General features: G+C 42.9%; 1 protein-coding gene across 3 annotated transcripts in view; it reads left to right on the top strand.

Moving 5' to 3' along the window:
* The window catches only part of FAM13A (family with sequence similarity 13 member A), a 128,954-nt gene that overhangs the window by 58,789 nt on the left and 51,738 nt on the right, over nucleotides 1-18,427 (top strand). Inside the window, exon 1 of one of the 3 annotated variants that reach the window (XM_031048726.2) lies at nucleotides 8,988-9,120. The exons of the other annotated variants lie outside the window; for them this stretch is intronic. Within the exon in view, the coding sequence (XP_030904586.1) occupies nucleotides 9,083-9,120 (38 nt within the window). The 5' untranslated portion in view covers nucleotides 8,988-9,082. Of the gene's footprint in view, nucleotides 1-8,987; nucleotides 9,121-18,427 lie in introns of those variants that run through there. 3 annotated transcript variants of the gene reach the window in all.

The raw sequence follows: 18,427 nt of genomic DNA, 5'->3' as shown, positions 1-18,427 counted from the left end.
CACCCTGCACAAGTTGCTGCTTTAGATCAGGCTTTGTCCATTTCACTGTTCAGACCTTCCTGTTTGCCTCTCTATGCAAAGAGAGTGACAAATTATGACTTGTGGGATGGAAAACATTTTGAATCTGATGCCCTGTCATGTGCTACAGAAGCAGAGGTTCATCTTGGAAGCAACAAGAATCATAAATGAAACAAAGATCTGTTGACAGATGTAGAAAGCAGCACTTTAATGCCATAATGTGCATATGAAAACAAAAGTTGTTTTTTCAGTCCGTGAGCCAAGTATATTGGCTTTTCCTGTTTCCTGGGACAGCATCCAGCAGCCTTAGAAACCAGAAAGGAACTACAGTAAGTTCACAGCAATTGTGTAATAAAGCTGAAAAAACTTACTCTCTATATCTCAGGCATTGCCCTCTCAGCTAGAAGGATTCTTTCTTTTGTAATGTTGTTCCATTTTTTGTGTCTGCTTTCACTGTGAGGAGAAAGTCCCTTCATCTCATGAGGTTGGTCACTTTCTGGTACCAGCTGGGTCAGATAATGGTCTTCACAGTGGGAAATAAGGAGCAAACATCTGTGAAAATTCTAAAGTAATTTTCAAGCACAAGGATCAGTGGCCTCTTATGGAAGAACACACAGCAGATAAGGAATTTAAGCCAGCCCTGGAAATCTTTGAGCTTTTAATATTGGTGTTTACAAAGCCCAAGACACCCGTCTCTAACCTGTCTTACTACAACTAGGGAAGAGGCAGAGCCTCTGCACTGCCACTTGATGTATTCTTACTGCAGTGGGTAGTTAGTTCCCTCTCCTTTAAATTCCTCAGCCTGTCTCTTGAAGTGGCTGGTGCATTGTTCAGCTAAGGAGGCTCAGTAGTGCGTGCCTTGCTTCCCGTAGCTTTGCAGAGCAAGCAGTTTTCTACCACCTGAAGCTGTGAGGTGCTCCTTCCTGTGCAGCTCCCCAGAGGGAACCTGGGCCTGTGTCCCGCAGGCAGTGCACAGGAAGATTATTGGGCAGAGGTCACAGAGTTCTCAGCCAGGCTTGTTTGCTGCTGCCATTTCCTGTTGAGCTGAAAGAGCTGTGCGTTTGGACGCTGTGTTCAGCACGTTGCAGTATAGGCTGTTGGAGTTCAGCTGTGACTTCCCATAACACACATTGTATTTTCAGTCGAGGTGGTCAGCTGGCTGACTAACACGAAATGTCTGGGGGTGGCAGGGCAGGGTGTCACTTACTGCTCTTGTCACTTTGCTTGAATCTATTTGCCTCTGAGCTTTTTCACTGTTGTAAAATCCTCCTCTTTCATGATCAGTGGCCATGAGAGATTTCCTCTCATTTTATGTGTTGAGGAATGTGATCCCAAGCTGACTGATTATCTGCAAAGTGCACTTTCTCGCACTGGCTCAGTGCCTTCCTCCTGTTCAGAGAGGGTTGCAGTTAGGAAGTGTGAAGATAGTTCTGTTACTGTACCGAAGTTTCCCTTTTCATTCTGCACCTGCTGTAAGAAGTGTATTTGCACTAGGGATGACTCCAAAGAGAAGCCAGTAGGTAATGGCAAAGAAATTACTGAAGGCCATTTGAATGTTAATGACTTCCAGTCATTAGGGCTTTAAGAGGACTACTGGAAACAGGAGATTCCACCACTGGTTCCACAAGCCCTTTCACAGTCTCCAAGCTCTCAGCATTCAGAAAGTTTGAGTCATGTAGGGAGGGATTAACATCTAATAAAATAACATTTTTATTGTATTGTAAACCATCCTGCATTATGGTTAGGAACCACCTAACCACCATGACATGATTACTCTCTTGGGAGCACTGTTAACAGCTCACCATGTTTTATAAAGTTTATACATGTTTCCTTAAAAAAAAACCAAACCAAACCAAACCAAAAAAAAAAGGAACAAAAAACCCCAGACACAACAACCAGAAATTCCAGAAAGTGTCAGTTGGGGGGGGGGGGGGGAATAATCAAGTGACCACCATTCTGAGAGGGCTACTGACCATCATGGAAAATAACTCCAAGCTCTCATTAGCTTTTGCTGGATTTATGCCCCTTGAGTGGAAAAACTTGGACTTTTTGCCAGAACAGTGAAAGGTGGGTTGGGAAGTTGTAAGCTTACCTATCCTTTCACTTGTTATTTTGGATGTTCCTGATAACTAAATACAGGCTTACACTGAGCTTTTGTTTCCCTTCAATATGCGCTTGTGCCACTCCTAACATTGCTCAGAGTGTTTGCATAGCCTGGAAATGTATGGAGTGGTTAGACTCAAAGCTGATGTTGCATATAAAGGGCACAGTAGTGAGCTGAGCTGACTGAGCTGACATCATTATATCTGACAGCACATAAACAATAATTTGTGTTTCTTGATGTACTGCACAGCTGGGTGCAGGTAAAAGCCCTGGGACTAGCCTGAGAGGGCTGTGCTCCAGCCAAATGCAGTCAGGTTTTAATAGATCTGGTCAGAGTTGTCTTTTAGCCAGGATGTCCTTTGCTTCCATGGCAGATGCATCTTGTAGCTCTAGGCAAAGAGATGGAGTTGTTCTCATGCAGCTCACTCTTCTCTTAGTGCTTCCCAGCCAGACTCGGTCTCTTCCGCAGAGTCATCTTTTCCCATCACCTCTCTGGGGAGCCTGGCTGGCTGCTGGAGCACTTGTGCAGGAAGAGGACTCCTTTCAGTTACATCATTAGCTGAAGAAGAGGAGCTATTTCTAGGGGGGTTTTCTGGAGGGTAACTCTGCCAGGCTGCCTCTCTTGCCAACACGGACGGCAGTTTATCTTTCAGTGGAGTAAAAAGCCACGTGCACCGAACATGAATGGCGTGGCCTGCTCCTCCACTTTGCTCAGCCCCTTCTGATATGGTTGTTATTTTCAGAAGGCTTAGGATGAAGTACTTCAGAAGCCTTCAGAAGGCTTGGGATTTTGGTTGAAGGTCCTTTAGAAAGCAGGAAACATGGTGGGTGCAGAGGCATGGAGTTCAAAGGATAGTAATTCTGCAGGGCATTGGAAGGATATTTTTGGAAGGTGGGAAACTGCAGAACCAGTGACATTTTTGGTGAGGAGTATAAATAGTGCAGGGAGTACCAAGGGCTCATTTAAAAAATTTAGAATCTTTTTGCTGAAGAATACTATTTTCTTCAGTGTTTTCTGTGGCAAACATTTCCATTAGTTTGAAACAGCTGAATTTTTAAAGGTTCTTTGTGCAGACCATTTTATAAAAACAGTGGTTTAGGGGAGTGGGAGAAGTTTCATTAGACAATAATATTTAGGAATTGCATTAGATTAGCAGAGCTTTGGAAAAAGCCCGCTTTGAAAATAACTTGTACATGACCAGACTCCTGTTTGTTTGCTTGCACTCCCATGCTCTGGCACTTGAACTAACTGATGCAAGTGAAGAACCTAGTGACCTGCTGCACAGCATGCTTTACCCCGTTCCCACAGTAGATTAGCTGGCACAACCATTCATTACTTGATGCTTTCCCAGAAAACCCTTTAGGAACCTACTCCCAGTCCTCCCCCTTCTTCAGGAGGAAAGCCAAGAAATAATTTCTGGGCTGTCCCATGGGGCGAGAGTCCTTTGGAACAAGTTAAAGCAGCTGACAAGCGGGTGTGGCAGTGCTTGCAAAGGACACTGCTGCTTAATGAAGAGCAGCCACAGCAGCTAATCCAGGTCTCCTGGGAGCTTGGGGTGTCCCTCTTGCTGAGAAATGTGCTTGCATGCTTATCTGTTGGCTAAGATCAGGAACTCCGAGAACCTGAAACTCTGAGAAGCTTTCAGCTTGTTTACTTTTTGCCTGTCCCAGCAAGTTTAAGGAACAATTGTGGAATATGTTTTCTCTTTAATGGATTTTAACTAGCTTTGTTTGAAAGATAATTTGGCATCCAAGTTATAGGAAGGAACAGAAGAGCTGCACTGCAAAAAAAGCCAGTATATTCCCCACAGATATGCCGATAATACTGGTATTTTTATGCCACTGCAAAAAATAAAAGGGGTAAAATGAAGTCAGCTGCAAGCAACCTGCTTCTTTTTTGGACAAGAGGAGTGTTAGTTAAGAAAATGCATAAGGGAGTTCTTCAAATTACGTCTGAGGCTTGTAGTTTCTAAACAGAGGCAACTGTAAGTTGTAAGAGCATTAAAAATTTACCATCATCTTTGATGAATTGTATCAGTAGTTCATTATCCTCACCATTTAAAAATGTCTCATTTTTCGTCATAATTTGTCTGTCTTTGACTCTGAGGCATTGGATCTTGTTCAGCTTGTGAATACTAGGTAAAATATTAATGTTTCCTGCATGCATGGGCCATTTTCCTTGAAAAGCACTGAGTGAGGTTTAGTTCTTGTGTTCGCTTCATGGGTTATCTCTGGTCACTATTCAGGTTTTTACAACTTGCTTGGGAATGGGAATTCCTGAATGGATTGGGGTCTTCTGTAGCAACCACCCCAATAGGAAATACAGACATTACACACCTTTTCCATGTGGTATTCATGTTGCCTCCAAGGATGATGTTAATTTCTTGAGTCACACAATCACTCATGGCTTGGATAGAAGTACTGATCTGGTGTGACATTTTGTCCCCCAGTGGTACCCATCATCTTGTATAATGTCCGCAGATTTGACTCCTCTATGTAACTATGGAACTTCTAGTCCTGGCTTGCACATGACATGCAAAAAGAACCACTGGTATTATTTTACATTTCCTTCCAGATCATTGATAAGAGCATTAAGTGGTACAGGGCTTAGTACCAGCCTTGGAAAGTCACTGTTAGTACTTTTGCCCCCTTTCTGAGGATCCCCTTTTACTACATTCTGGTTTTGACATACTAGTTGTTCTTTCTTCTTAGCTGTACTCTTTTGGACAGGGCCTATTTAATTGTCTGTGTGCTTTGTTTGGACATGAAGGGCTACAGTTTCCAAATATGGTTTCTCTTTACATGTGACTCGCTTATTTCATATGTGCGCACAAATCTTCTAGCCCTAGGGAGATTTTCCAGGGTGTTTATCATTTATAATTGCAGATGTTTATATGCACAGATACTCTAAAAAGGAAAACACGTGTCAATGCGTGTATGTGTACATAAATAATAGCATTTTAAATGTTGTATTGGTGGTATTTTGAAAAGTACATTCTTTAATTTTCAGCACGATGATATCTTTGCTTTGTGTTTCATGTTTCTGCCAGGGGGAAATTATTGCATAAGTTAGTAAACGCTGTTTGAATACAGTGGTGGTATTGAGCAAAACTCCAGCAGCTTAAAAACCCTCAGATTTTATCAGACCAGGCAAGATATTTTTTATTAAGAGTATCTAATTTGTGTATGACAGTACAGTGAGGCAAGGGATAACTACTTTTCAGGAGGCAGACATGGCCACATCCTCATAAAATCCATTACCTAGATCACTTATCTCTCATATCCTCTGGTGCTGTTCATAGAATCTCTTCTATTGTTGCTTCATATGCTAAGAAAATTGTTTGGTGTGCAGCTAAGTATGAAAAGGAAAGAAAGAAGAGAAAGCACTTCAGTAATGATGACTGGCAGGACACTTCATTTCCAAACATCTTTAAACATCAATGGTGGTGGAGAGAAGTGATTATTCATATTTAGTTCCAGCCAGTGTCTTTTTTTCTTTGTTGAATCTCAGTAAGAAATTTGCAAATTAGAACCCAGGTGTTGCCTTGGTGTAGGTGCTGAAGTATGGTGGTATATGTTGGTATTGCAGCAGCGTGGCTGGGTGCCGCTGGCAAAGGGGGGTATTGTTGATGATATTGTAGCCTGGTGATAGAGCTTTGGGTGGGCCAGGTGCATGCCCAGTGCCTCGCCCCAGAGAGAACACAGTGGCTGTAGAATCACAGAGTTTGGGTTGGAAGAGAAATTATTCTTTGCTGTCTATTTTACTGAAGTATTAGCAGTACACTAAAGACCACACAGTCAATGGGAGGGATGATGTGCCTGTCCTGAAAGGGTTTTTTCTTCCCCATTCTTTATGTGTTTGGTGGTACCGTAAATAGCCACTGTGGTGCATTGTTGCTGCCAACAGATGACTCTGGCCTTTCTGAAGAATAGGAATGCAAGAGTTGCATTAAACTTGCAGAAGAGATTTTGTTTTCCACAGTTAATGTGGGAGAATAAATTCGACAAGTACAAATCCAAAACAAAATGCTGTATAATCTCAGTTTTCATATGTGATAACCGATCTCGAATTATGTGAGTTTGAAAGGGTGTAAGAGGGCAGGGGGAGGGTAGGAATTCCTGCCTCTGTTGAGTAGCAAGTTGGTTTGAACGTAAACATCAGTGAGAAGGAAGTGGAATTGTTTGGAAATAAGACTGCAGTTTTCTTGCAGCTTTTGTCTGCCTACTTTCTGCCCACAAATACATCGCTTGTGGTCCTACCCGTGAACAGGGGAGGTGAAGAATGGGGGAGTTGTGAGAGGCAGACAAGGAAGTAGAGGAGAGAACTGGTACACCATTGAGGGGATTCCAAAAGAAAACAAAAACAGAAGGTGGATCTGAAGATGCTCATGGTGCTGGGACCCCTGGGCAACTTTAATGTTCTCCCAGGGCATGTTTGATCTTAGCATGATGCCATGCACTAACCTTCCTCGCTGATGCTAATCCGTAAATTATTCTTTCTGGTTATTATAGCATCTGTTCTGTTAGTGAATTCTTTGTTGAGGATCTTAGTGCTTTTAAGCTTCTTTTTGCAGGCAAGTCCCATCAAAGTTACAACAAAAGAGCTCAGGTATAAATTCAGAGAACAGCAGCTACTTGAGTTACTCCACTTCTGTTTATTCAGCAAGCTGCTCTGGAGAACGCTGGCTCCTTCCCCATGAAGATGGGTCCTTAGTTAAATGTGGAAAATTAATTTATTTTTTATTGGCATCCTGATGGTAACAGTTTTATAGAAGTGTAATGATCTAGGAATAATTGTGTGCAGGTATAAAAAAGATTGCCCAGGAAGAGGCAATTTGATTTATTGTCAAATTGTGAAACAGTGCAAGGTGCTTTTGTTTTATACTGAAGCAGTTTTACATATGAGAATAAAATCTTTCTGTCATGGTTTTAGTAGCTTAAGACCACATGTGGCACATTTAATAAGAAGTCATCAAGATATTCATTTAATTGCCACAGATAAGAGCAGCCCGGTTCCCTAATGGCAGAGTGCTTTATCAGCACTGCTGACTTTCCTAAAAAGGGGCCCTGTGCTGTGCTTGGCATTGACTGTGGTGCAGTAGAACAGGCTTGTACTGAGGCAATGGACAGCAGCATTACTAATGCACTTCTTCCAGCCAGCCTGCTGACAGGAGCAAATATTAAACAATTCAGTGTACTGAAGCGGAGCCACTTCTCCATCGATCTTTGCGTCTCTACTACATGCCACCACTTTCTGAGGCTGCAGCTGCCTGCTGCTCTTGGTTTTGGCAGAAAACTCCTGAGAAAGGTCACGATCTGTTTGGCATCCCTGTGAAATGTCTGATACCCTCTGCTAACCTGTGAGTGTGCTGTTTCTCCAGAAGGCTCATGGGGCTTGTGTTTAATTCCCATGACCTACATCTGTATGGAAGCCTATGGACTAAGCTTTTGCCACAGCTTTCTCCCAAACTGATGCCAGCCCTTGCTGGGGTTGAAACTGACAATGCTTTTAATATCGACCCTTATTTTTGGAGATTAGCATGTCCAGCTCTGCCAGAATTAGCCTTTTACCACCTAGTGCTTAATTAGTGTTTTATGAGCTAAAATGTTGAAAGGATCCATTCTTTAATGTCCCTTTATCAGTTTGAGAATCCCCGTCACAAAGTGTGCCGTGTTGTAAATATTCACAGGGAGGGCAGCACCAGAAGTGTTTCTGTCCTGTGTGAGGGGAGATTGAAGGCAATTCCTTAGGCATTCTGGGAAGAGGAGGTGCAAAGGTGAGCAATAAAACTTCAGTATGTTCCTTCAGCAGCCACCAAACGTTTCAGTGCAGAACCTTCTTAGGAATTGAGTGCTGTTTGTTTTCCAAGGCTGCTGTGTCCTGGGAAGTAGTACACTAGTTGTGTGGGGTTCTTCTGTTACCATTCTTCCCGGCCTGAATTTCAATCAAAATAAAATCGTGTGCTTTGTTGTTTCACAGCAGTATTTGGTCAGCAGCCACAGATGTAGAAGCTGGAGCACTTGAGGGTGGCCTCTGGGAACCTCAGTAAAAATAAGTTTGGCTTCTGTAACACTTCTCCATTTCACATGTTAAGTGAAGAGCTCTTGTATACTTCTCTGCTGTGTATACAAATTGATTGGCCAACTATACTACAAACCTTCTGAACCCCAGTAGCATCTACAGCAACACAAAGCAATGGTAAGTTGGCCCAGTTGTGCCAGCCCCTGTAGACACCTAGGTATGGTGAAGGCACGTGTGTGCAGCAGTGTGGCTGAGTGCAGCTGGCAAAGGGGGTATCATGATGGTATAGTAGCCTGGTGATGGTATTGTAGAGCTTTAGGTGGGCTAGGTGTATCGCCTGTGCCTTGCCTATGGGCCTCAGGCCCACCCCAGAGAAGAGATAGTGGCTGTAGAATCACAGAGTGGTTTGGATTGGAAGGGACTTTAAAGATCATCTAGTTCCAGTCGCCTGCCATGAGCAGGGACACCTTCCACTAAACGGGGCTGCTCAACGAGGTCCATCCTGTAGCGGGAGAGGTTGTGGGTGACTATGTATCACCCGGGGTAACATTTGGGAAGAAGGTCTAGCCGGTTACAGTTACTAGAAGGGATACAAAAGACCTTGTGGGATGTTTTTGTTAAGAGGTATCCTGTAGGAATTACCGTCGGCTTGTGGCATTTCTTGCAGGGCCAACCGCACATCCTAACCCTCTGCCAGTTAACCTGTGTCTGCTAGGGCCGGGCGCGGGGCGGGGCGGGTGTCCCTCTCTCACCGCCGGCAGGGAGAGGGGCCGGCCCGGGCCCTCGGCGGTGAGGCGGTCGCCGTCAGCCGCCAACCGGGGCCCGCGGTCCCTTCGCCCCTCCCCGGGGCCGGGCCGCTCCGCCGGCTCCCCGCGGTGAGGCGCTGGCGGTGCTGTGGGCGCGGCGACAAGCGAGGCGAGAAGCGGAGCGGGTGTCCCGATGGCCAGCATGGCTTGCGAAGTCATGCCCCTGCAGAGGTACGTGTGCGGCCGGGGCAGTCCCGCCACCGACCGCCGCAAGGGGTTCTGCCGGGCCCACCGGCCCGGGGAGAGCCGCGGATCCGGCCCTGCCGGGAAGCGCGAAGCTGCTGCGGGCCAGCTGCCTGGGCGCCGGGACAGGGACACAAGCCTGTTTATTAGCGGGGGTCGGGGAGCTCTCTGGCATCCTCATTCGGTAAAGAAGGGGGGCAGTCGATGCTGCCCCCTGAAATCCAGGCGCTCTTCTTGCGGGGAGCCTGCTGCGAGGTGGGAGCGGCTCAGAGGTTTGTTAGGGATTTGGGTACTCCCGGGCCATCCCCCAGCCGGAGAGCGGTGGGGTCTGCCGGCACGCTGCGTCCGAGCAGCGCTCTCCCTCCCGCCGCTTCGCTGCAGCAGGGGCTGTAATGCGGTAAGGGAGCTTAGCCTGTGCATACCCCAGCTCTAGCTGCCTGCGTCCACACCCGCCGTGGTCCACAGCAGCGCGGGCGAGAAGCTTCGTTTTCGGGGGAAAAGGGTTGGGTTGTTTCCAGGGTGTCGAGACACGCCTCCCTTCAGCACCAGCTGTGAGCGCGTACCTGTGCTGGCATGTGCTCCTGCCACAGTACGGCAGGGAGAACTGCAGTCGGGTTTCTGAAATGGCAGGGCACAGACCCACTGCAGGGGGTGTGAGTGTACACTCTCCTTTCACAGAGTCATTCATTATTTTTTGTTGATTGTTCTTTCGATTCTCAAAATTAAGCACTCCATACCCCCTCCGGCCTTATTCAAAGGGGCTGAATATTCTTCGTGTAATCTAGAGTAAATAAGTAATTCAGCATGCCATTTCAGCGCTGTGGTGGTGCTGTTTCAGCAGAAGCTGTGGAGCTGCTGCTTACTTGGACACGATAAAATAATAACTGAAATTAAGCCCAAAATGTCTTGATAAAGCATGAGGTCCTCTACAGATAGATGTGGAGGAAGTCTCTGCAGTAATGCAGTCGCAGGGTTCCATGTTGATGACTGCAGAGAAACAAATGTGTTTTGAATGTCTTAAAGAAGTAGTCATAGTCCATCTTTCCTATTTAAAGGACCTGTCTCACATAATATTTTTAACCTTTTTGTGTTCCTGAGGATCTGACTGTAGTAACAGCAGTGTCAGAACAAGTGGCTGTTATTGTGCTCTTGAATGTTCACCCCAGGGGATGATAGGTTTCATAGGGTAGCTCTAATTAGACTCTTTTTTGTTGCAAGGATTAACTCTTGCTCAGTTAGAAATACATTTTAAAAGTGAAGATTTTTCTTCAAACTCCATTTAAACCTTTAGCATGGTGCAGAATTGCTTGAGCTTCGAAGTTAAAAAAACAATTATTCACAAAACTGTGGCTGCTTTTCCATCTCCTTGATCTATTTTTAGGATGGGTATACTATACTTTTAGCACCCAATTTTCTTTGGGCCTAGTAGCAGACAAGCACACACTGCCGGATTGCTTTACAGTGGCATTTTCCAGGTTGCGCTTTTATTTTCCTATTTTTCCCCTTGGAACATTATCTTCTCGCTTCTTAGTGCAGTTTTGCTGCAGAAGAGGGTCTTGCTGGATTTGAGCATGTTTTGTCAACTTCTGAAAGGGTGATGCCTAGTGGTGTTTAGTATCAGTGTGGGTAGCAGTATGCTCATGGTTCCTGTGAGGCAATGCACAGGCTGGTGCTGCTGTTCCAGCTGAGGGCATGGACGACTCACAGCACAGATTCCTGTTGCTGGGTCTAAAGCAGATTAGTGGCAATCCCCAGGTGCTGCAGCTTGGGGCACTTCCCAAGCTGGGAGCATTTGCCTTCCCCTCTCAAGAAAGGGAGTAAGCTGCCAGCAATAATCACACTTGGTTCCCTTCCTGGATGCGTAAACTCCCTCCTGTCCATCTCTGATGTACCCCTCTCTGTACTGTCTTCAAGCCACAAGCTGGCTGTGCTGCATCTGCCATAACAACCCTCCTGAGCTGAAGGGGTATGAAGGCAACTCTGTGTGGCTGATGTGAAAACTTGGGAGAGGGAGAAAGGCTCTGTTTAAGTAGCTGGTGACATTTAAATAGCATTTGCCACTAGAGTGGCAAAGTATTATACCTATCAAGGTATCAGTAAGCTGTGAGTGTCTTCCTAAAATTCATATGATATGCTTACATATAACCATATACTATACAGTGTCATTTTATTCTATATATAGATGTCTTTGGAATGGCACATGATGGGATATGGTGGCTTGTGGGGAGGGTGTGACAATGGGGAACATCGGGGTTATGTTTCATTGCATGGGAAGAGGTAGAAAGCCAGATGTGTTAAACCCTCTGCTGCAATAGGTGCTATATTGCCCAAGCACTCTATAAGGCACCTGTGAATGACATACGGGTTGCATTACTGATTTTTGAGCAACCTATCCATCAGTAGTTCTCTTCTATTGCTAGTAGGCTAACATGTTTTCTGAATAGCATTAGCTTACTCTCATAACCTGGGTTCCTAGTTAGAGCATTACTCTAATTGGTGTTATGCTCTTATTGAGCATAATGCTCTTACTGATGTGTTTTAGTTAATTTATTCTAGCTCAGTCTATTGCAGATTTAAGAAAAGCTGTGCAAAGCTGAAACCTATGGCACCTGCCTTTGCCAGTGGCATCTGCCAGTTTCTGCAGGAGGTAAGAAAGGCAGGTAAACAGTAGGGCCTTGTTCATGATCAGTGGCCTCTCATTTTGTGCTTTGCTGAGCCAAATGAAGACAGAGGAAGAGTGAATCCATCACAAGTACTTCTAGAACATGCATCTGATAGAAGTAGGGAGAGTGACTGGTGCATTTCCAGCTCTTACAGCAGCAGTTGTCTGCGTGGGTTGTCTCACTTGCAGTCATCATTTGGGGTTGTTTGATTTACCTTACTGGCTTGTTTGCTTGGGATCTTTCATAAATACCTAGTATTTTAGCCTGAGAGCTCTGTTTATATTCCACTGTACTTTCTTGGGTTGTTTTTTTTTGTTGTTGGCTTTTTTTTTAATGGCTGCTGTGCTCTTTTTAACGGATTAGTGAGCATTTGTGTATGTGAAGTTGTATCATAAATAAGTCTGATCCTTTGGACTTTGGTATTGCTTCCTGTACAAGGTACTGGGAGTGCTTGACAAGCCCTAGTGAAGTATGTTCTGGAATATGTAGGTGAAGTATGTTCTCTGAGGGTGGAGAGATCTGATTGGTTTGTTTGTTTTGGGCTTGGGGTTTTGGTTTGTTGACTTTTTTTTCTGGTGGAAGAAAGAAGAGAAATTCAGACCTGTGCTGCTTGTCTTTCTCAAGTCATATTCATAGTCTATTGCAAAATGCATGTGACTTTTTGGCCTTCCAGCCTCACATTTGACCCACAGCCAAATACTCTGTCCTGTCACAGCTGTGACGTTGTGGGTGTAGGAGTCCATGGAAGCTCTTCCTGTGTACCACTCCTGGGAAGGGGGTCAGATTAAATGAGGAAATTGATGTGGAAGTTCTCTACAGTGTTTGCTTCAGGAGCGTCCACCTAAATAAGCAAGAAAATATGAATATTTACCTAAAAACTGGGCTTTTAGATACATTTATTTGAAGCATGCAAGCTTTTAACAATCCTGAAATTGCTAGTTACCTGGTGACAGTTCTTACCATTATAATGCAACAGGTAAGTGTGCATTATGCAACTTCACACTGTTAAATTCTGAGAAGAGGTGAGACTTTGGCTGGTACACTCATTCTGCCTCTTTCTGACCCATTTTCTACTTTTATTCTAGTGAGGACTATTGCCAAACCACAAGTAGAAGGAAAGACACTGCCCTGTCTTTCATAATAAGCCTCAACTAGTTTAAGAAGTAAACCAACAAAAGCTAGCTGTTTAACATTGACATCATTTTATAAAAGATAAACATATTTGCAATCCAGGATAGTGAGTAGAAAATAATTACACCAAATTATGCTGTCAAGGGTTCCAGTAGATTCAGATACGTTAATAGAAATGGAAAATCAGCCTCTTGCTCACAGTGGCATTTAATCAGCAAGAACTTCTGCTCATTTCAGCTTGCTATGGGTAGCCTGTGCTTCCGTGATGTTGCTTTGAAGTAGGAGGAGGTATGCAAAAAGGCTTCAGCATATTTTTTATTCCTCTCTGTCCGGGCAGCGTGCTTCAGTCTCAGTGCCTTATAAAACACAGCCTGCACAGTTATGACTATGGATAATCAAGTATATTCTCAATGTGTATGGCTGTGCTATGTGTTAGTGGTTCCTAGAATTAAAAGGCTCCTACTCTAGGCTTGGGTATTTGTGCTTTAATCTTGGCTGTGGAAGATAGAACAAGAAATAGCACATGTTCCTTGGATATGTGATGGATCCTTCATATTCACCTCAGCTTGTCTCTATGAAATAGTAATATTGGTATTTCAAATGCCAGATGAAACAGGAGACAGAAGCTCATGCTTTTGGAAGGCTCCAAGGGATCTCTCCACAAGGAGATCCCTTTCTATGACCCCACCGTTACATTGCTGCACACTGATCTTGCAGGCTTAAGAGTTAACTTACTTGAGAGACCTTGAGGAAAAGCACTGCTGAAGAAACAATTTTGGGGAAGATGGCGGGATCCTTTGGAGATCAGTATTTAAACCAATACCAATCCACCCCACCCAAGTTATTGGAAATATTTTGCAGAGTATGTGAGTTCAGAATAAAGAAGCTGGGTTGTCCACCCAGTATTATGACACGTGGTTCATTTTTTGATAGCTTATGCAGGTACTTAAGCAGGAGCTTAACTTGTTTTCAGTGGTAAGCATGGTTAGGTTTAAGTGTAACTATAGTGAAGACTAGAAATAAGTATCTGAAACAACATGTTATAGTTGTGACTATAAGATTTCAAGGAAGATGTTAATGTCTGCATGGATATAACTCTCACAGAGAAATAGCTGTTAGTCATTTGTTTCTAAGTTACTATATAGAGCATTCCTCCTCCCTGCCCCTCTGATTAAGGGTATAGAGCAAGGGTGGTATTGCCTAACAGTTGATGGTAAGTGCTGACTTTTAACGATGACCATTGTATTGCCAGTGTTATCATGTTAGATTAAATTTATGGTTGCTCTTGCATCAGGGGTGGTATTATTCTTCCTTCTTTTGCATAACATACCTCAATATTTATTTGAAGGAAATTTATTTTGAGTCTTCATTTGAAGGAAGAAGCTTATGTTTATTGCCTGCTAGTTCTCATTTGCAAAAACATTACCTTTTACCCACTGCTGTGAAGCACAAGCTATGAGTAAATCATTCTATTGAGAAAATAAGTATGCAATAAATTTTCATGAGCAGTTTCAATCTTGCATTTGTCGCAAGCTTGTAATAACTTTTATGGGGAAAGGACGTAGGGAAAAAAGGTGCTGAAAAATTCATGACTAAGACAGGACAATCATCAAAAAGCACTACAGTGGCCTCAAAATTTAGGCTTTCTTGAAGGTGTTTTAAGTGTTGTTAATATTGAATGTCAGAATAAGTAAATAAACAATATTGGTAAAATCCTCTGCATTTACAAAAATGGCATGTCTGTTAATCCAAGGAGACACAGTGGTTCCAAATGGTGAGAAGAAGACAAGAGGAAGATAAATTTGAAGTCTTAAGACGTCGCCCAAACTTAACCTTCCTTTTCCTCTCCCCAAAAGCTGCATTAACTTTTGATATCGTTAGTAATTTGATGCCACTGAATTTTCAATGCCTTTTTGTTTGATTGTGTTAACATTAGAAGCAGCTATCTCATTGCCTGAGAGAAAAGCATTCTCTCTAAAAAATAATTAATTTCTTTTGAAGCCTAGAATATCTGTGGCGGAATAGAAAGCGAGCCATTTCTTTATCTAACTGTTGAGGTCAGAACAAATAGAACCTGTGACAAGGCATTAGGAAAACATGACCTTGGCTGAGCAGCATGACCCTTCCAATGTTTAGGCCCTTCATCTCTGGTGCAAAATGTTGACACTTGAGTCAAAGTACATTTTCATTATTGAAAAAAAAATAATAAAACCAAACAACAAATCCCATACTTTTTTATTATTTAATCAACTAAATATCCCATAACTTTTGAAAAATGATGTGGAGCAGGAAAGCAGCAGTAGCTTTACAATGGAGGTTCCAGTACCAGCAAGCTGGGACAGAAGAACTGATAATTAAGTGCAAATAAAACAAGAGGGAAAGGCCCTGAGCCACCCTCTGACCTGGGGTGAGAGCTCAAGCCAGTGAGGGGGCTGGGACTGGAGTATCCTATAAGCATGTAAATAAATTGGGAACTGTATATAAATGGGTATTTTACAGCTTGAGCTCTGGAACAAGCCAACAGCTCCCTTATTCTTTCTTAAGGACAAGATGAGACATCAGGGAAAGAAAATAACACCATCATTGTGTGTTTGAGAATGTGATGGGTGACCTGTTGCCTGTAACATTCCTGTTGCAAAAGGGGAAGGCAAAAAAAAAGGTAGCTGTGGTTCCGTAATAGAAATTTATCGTTTAACAGTTAGTCTTCACCCAGGCTTTCCTATTTCCTTCTTTAGAGGCAGAAAAGATGTGTTACGTAAATGCTGTACAATACATGTGCCTGAAAATCCTAAGATGTGCTAAAATAAGTGGTGGGCAATACTTTCATTCCTTCCAGCCTGACAAGTTTATTTTGTTAACTCAGTGGAGGTCACAAACATGACAATATTACTTCCTTTTCTCCAAAATCAAGAGAACAAGGTTTTTCAGTGTGGCTGGTGTTTGGTTTTGGTTTTAGCAAGAAGGAAGTTATCAGATATTTAGGTGTCCTTTAGGAGTGTGAGAAATTTCTTCCCCAAGTATTGCATTAAAGAACAATTAATTCCTGTTTAATCCCTTGGTTTAGGGGAGCTATGTATACGTCTGAGAAGAATGAGACTGCTGTATTTTGCACTCACCTGCTTGGCCAGGTGAGCACTGATAGTTGAATAAATAACTAGGAGATTTTTAAAAGTTATTTAATACCTCCAGTGCCTTCTGGCCATAAAAAATGAGTATAGTTGGAGAAAACTTTAAGGGTACTAAAAAACCCCACGTCTAATTTACTACCAAACCTGCCTGCCTAATGGAGGAATTCTTTGCTGGGCAAGGTAGAAATTGGGACTGTGTAAGAGGTGCACATCAGAATGACTTGTCCCCTCCATTTACTGTGGATGGCTGACTTGGTTTGCCAGGTCACTCGCTGTGCCAGGTATTAAGCTTTCCTTTCTTTCTGAAAGGCTTGTATATCCTTTTAACCAAAGAGGAATTATGCAGACTAAGTACAATACCATTCAATGTTGCACACATCTTAATGACTTCTAGAATTTTCTTTTGGAAGATTGCATGATAGAAAGGGCTTCCTAGCAATACTAATAAACCCTTCAGTACAAGGTGTTTTAAAAACAAGTAGACAGTTGTTTATTGATCAGCATAGAGAGATAGTGACTAAGAAGGTTTTAAACCAATTTCTAGCCTGTTCATTGTGTAATATCATCTGATGATCATATACGATTCATATCTGGCACATTTTTCTTGCTTGTCTCTTTTATATCCAAAACCATGTGACTAGGTATACACAGGTTTAAAACCTCTCACACACTTTTCATTTATTTGCTTAAACTAATCTGTGCTTGTGTGTATAATATAATCACATCAATTTATTACCTTACAACACAAACAATTCATTATTTCATAAATTATTTTAATTGAAACAGAATCCTTGTGCCCTAATGATTGCAGTAGGACTCGGGAGTCTCACATCTAGTTTGAGGGATTATGAATTATAGTTGTTGAATAGGTGGTTTAAATCTATTTTTTAGTTTATGCAACTCATGTCTTTCACCTTGCATAGATGAGTCAACTGAGGTGCATGAAGTTGATAAGTTGACAAACATGCACAAAGTTAAGGAAAGGTGTTTGGGATTCTGTTTTTAATGATTGTGGGATGAAATGGATAATGTGCTTCACTCATCTGCAGGAGATCTTTTTAAAGTTAGAAGATTTTGATGATTTTTTCAAAAGTCTAACTTTCATACTAGTTAGCTTTGAGCTCTTCTTCCCAGATGTAGCTATTGGTCAGTGCTGCACATGTGAAACTAGAAAGCACTATTGGATAAGAGAGGTAATGCACAATTACATTACCAACCATGTGAAATTTTGAAACGTGATGATCAAATGAAACTGATATTTGGTTTCTGACTTCTGAAGCTTCTTTCTCCCTCATTCCCAGCTGATGTTCTTAAAATATTTGTTTCTCCTGGGTTTCTTTGTATGAGTGAATAGTATTTTTTTATACAGATAAAAGACTTGCTTGAACGTGTGGCACAGAAGTTGTACTTGCTAAGGAAGAAAAGGAAGGAAATGCAGTAGGTTTCAGGGTCCCTGCTAAATACTGCTTTTCCATCTGATCTGTCAACACAACTAGTAGGAGTGTGAATATAAGTTACTTGGGCTTTTTCAGTATTATTGTGCTTCTGTGACATGCAAGTCAATTACAAACCCTGAAATGAGGAAGGGTTTTTATGGTGGAAAATAAAGCATGTTTGGTGCCACTTTGACAACCACCACTTGTACACAGAGGAGCATTTGCTGTTGTCATTTGTTGTCATTTGAAGTTGCATTGATGCACATGAATCTTGATGGCACTGTGAAACTTTTCTCTGCCTGGGAAAGGGTATTTAGTGGTTTGTGTACACCACTGGGACTTGTTTGCATTGAAATTACAAGTACAGCTGTTAACATAATGAACTGAACATAGCAGAAAACTTTACCAGCAGCTTTGTGAGTTTAGAGTAACTTCTTTACACTTAAATATATATATATATGTGTGTGTTTAGTTTTTTATTTACACTTATATTCTGTAAGTGTAAATAAAGAGATAGCTTATGCATGCAAGCTGAGAGACTGTGCATGCTGTCAGGGGAGAGAGCCTGAACCTGGCAGAGGTACTTGCCCATGCTTTTGTTGCAGGTTGTCTTTTGGGAATGACAATGATGGGCACTTCCATGTTTCCCTGCCCTATTTCTAGCCAGTCTCCAGGCCATGGCAATTTGTCTCAAAGCCCCTGCCGGTGATGTTTGCCTCAGTTCTCGCAGAGGCAACTGCACCATCTACTTTGCTCTCAGCTCTATGCGCTGGCTGGGTCTCGGAGGAGGGTGACAGCAGCGTTGTTTCCACAGCAGTGGCCTTCAGCAGCTTGCTCAAGCTGCTGAAGTCTTGCTTGTGGAAGTGGCAGCAAAGTTTCCAGTAGCAGCTGTGCTCCCAGTCTTCTTGGGGAGCTGCTGAAAACTGCCCAGTCACTG

Source organism: Melopsittacus undulatus, chromosome 7 (assembly GCF_012275295.1).
Source record: "Melopsittacus undulatus isolate bMelUnd1 chromosome 7, bMelUnd1.mat.Z, whole genome shotgun sequence".
NCBI classification, from domain to species: domain Eukaryota; kingdom Metazoa; phylum Chordata; class Aves; order Psittaciformes; family Psittaculidae; genus Melopsittacus; species Melopsittacus undulatus.
Note: the sequence above shows the minus strand (reverse complement) of the source record. Positions and strands in the feature narration are given on the sequence as shown.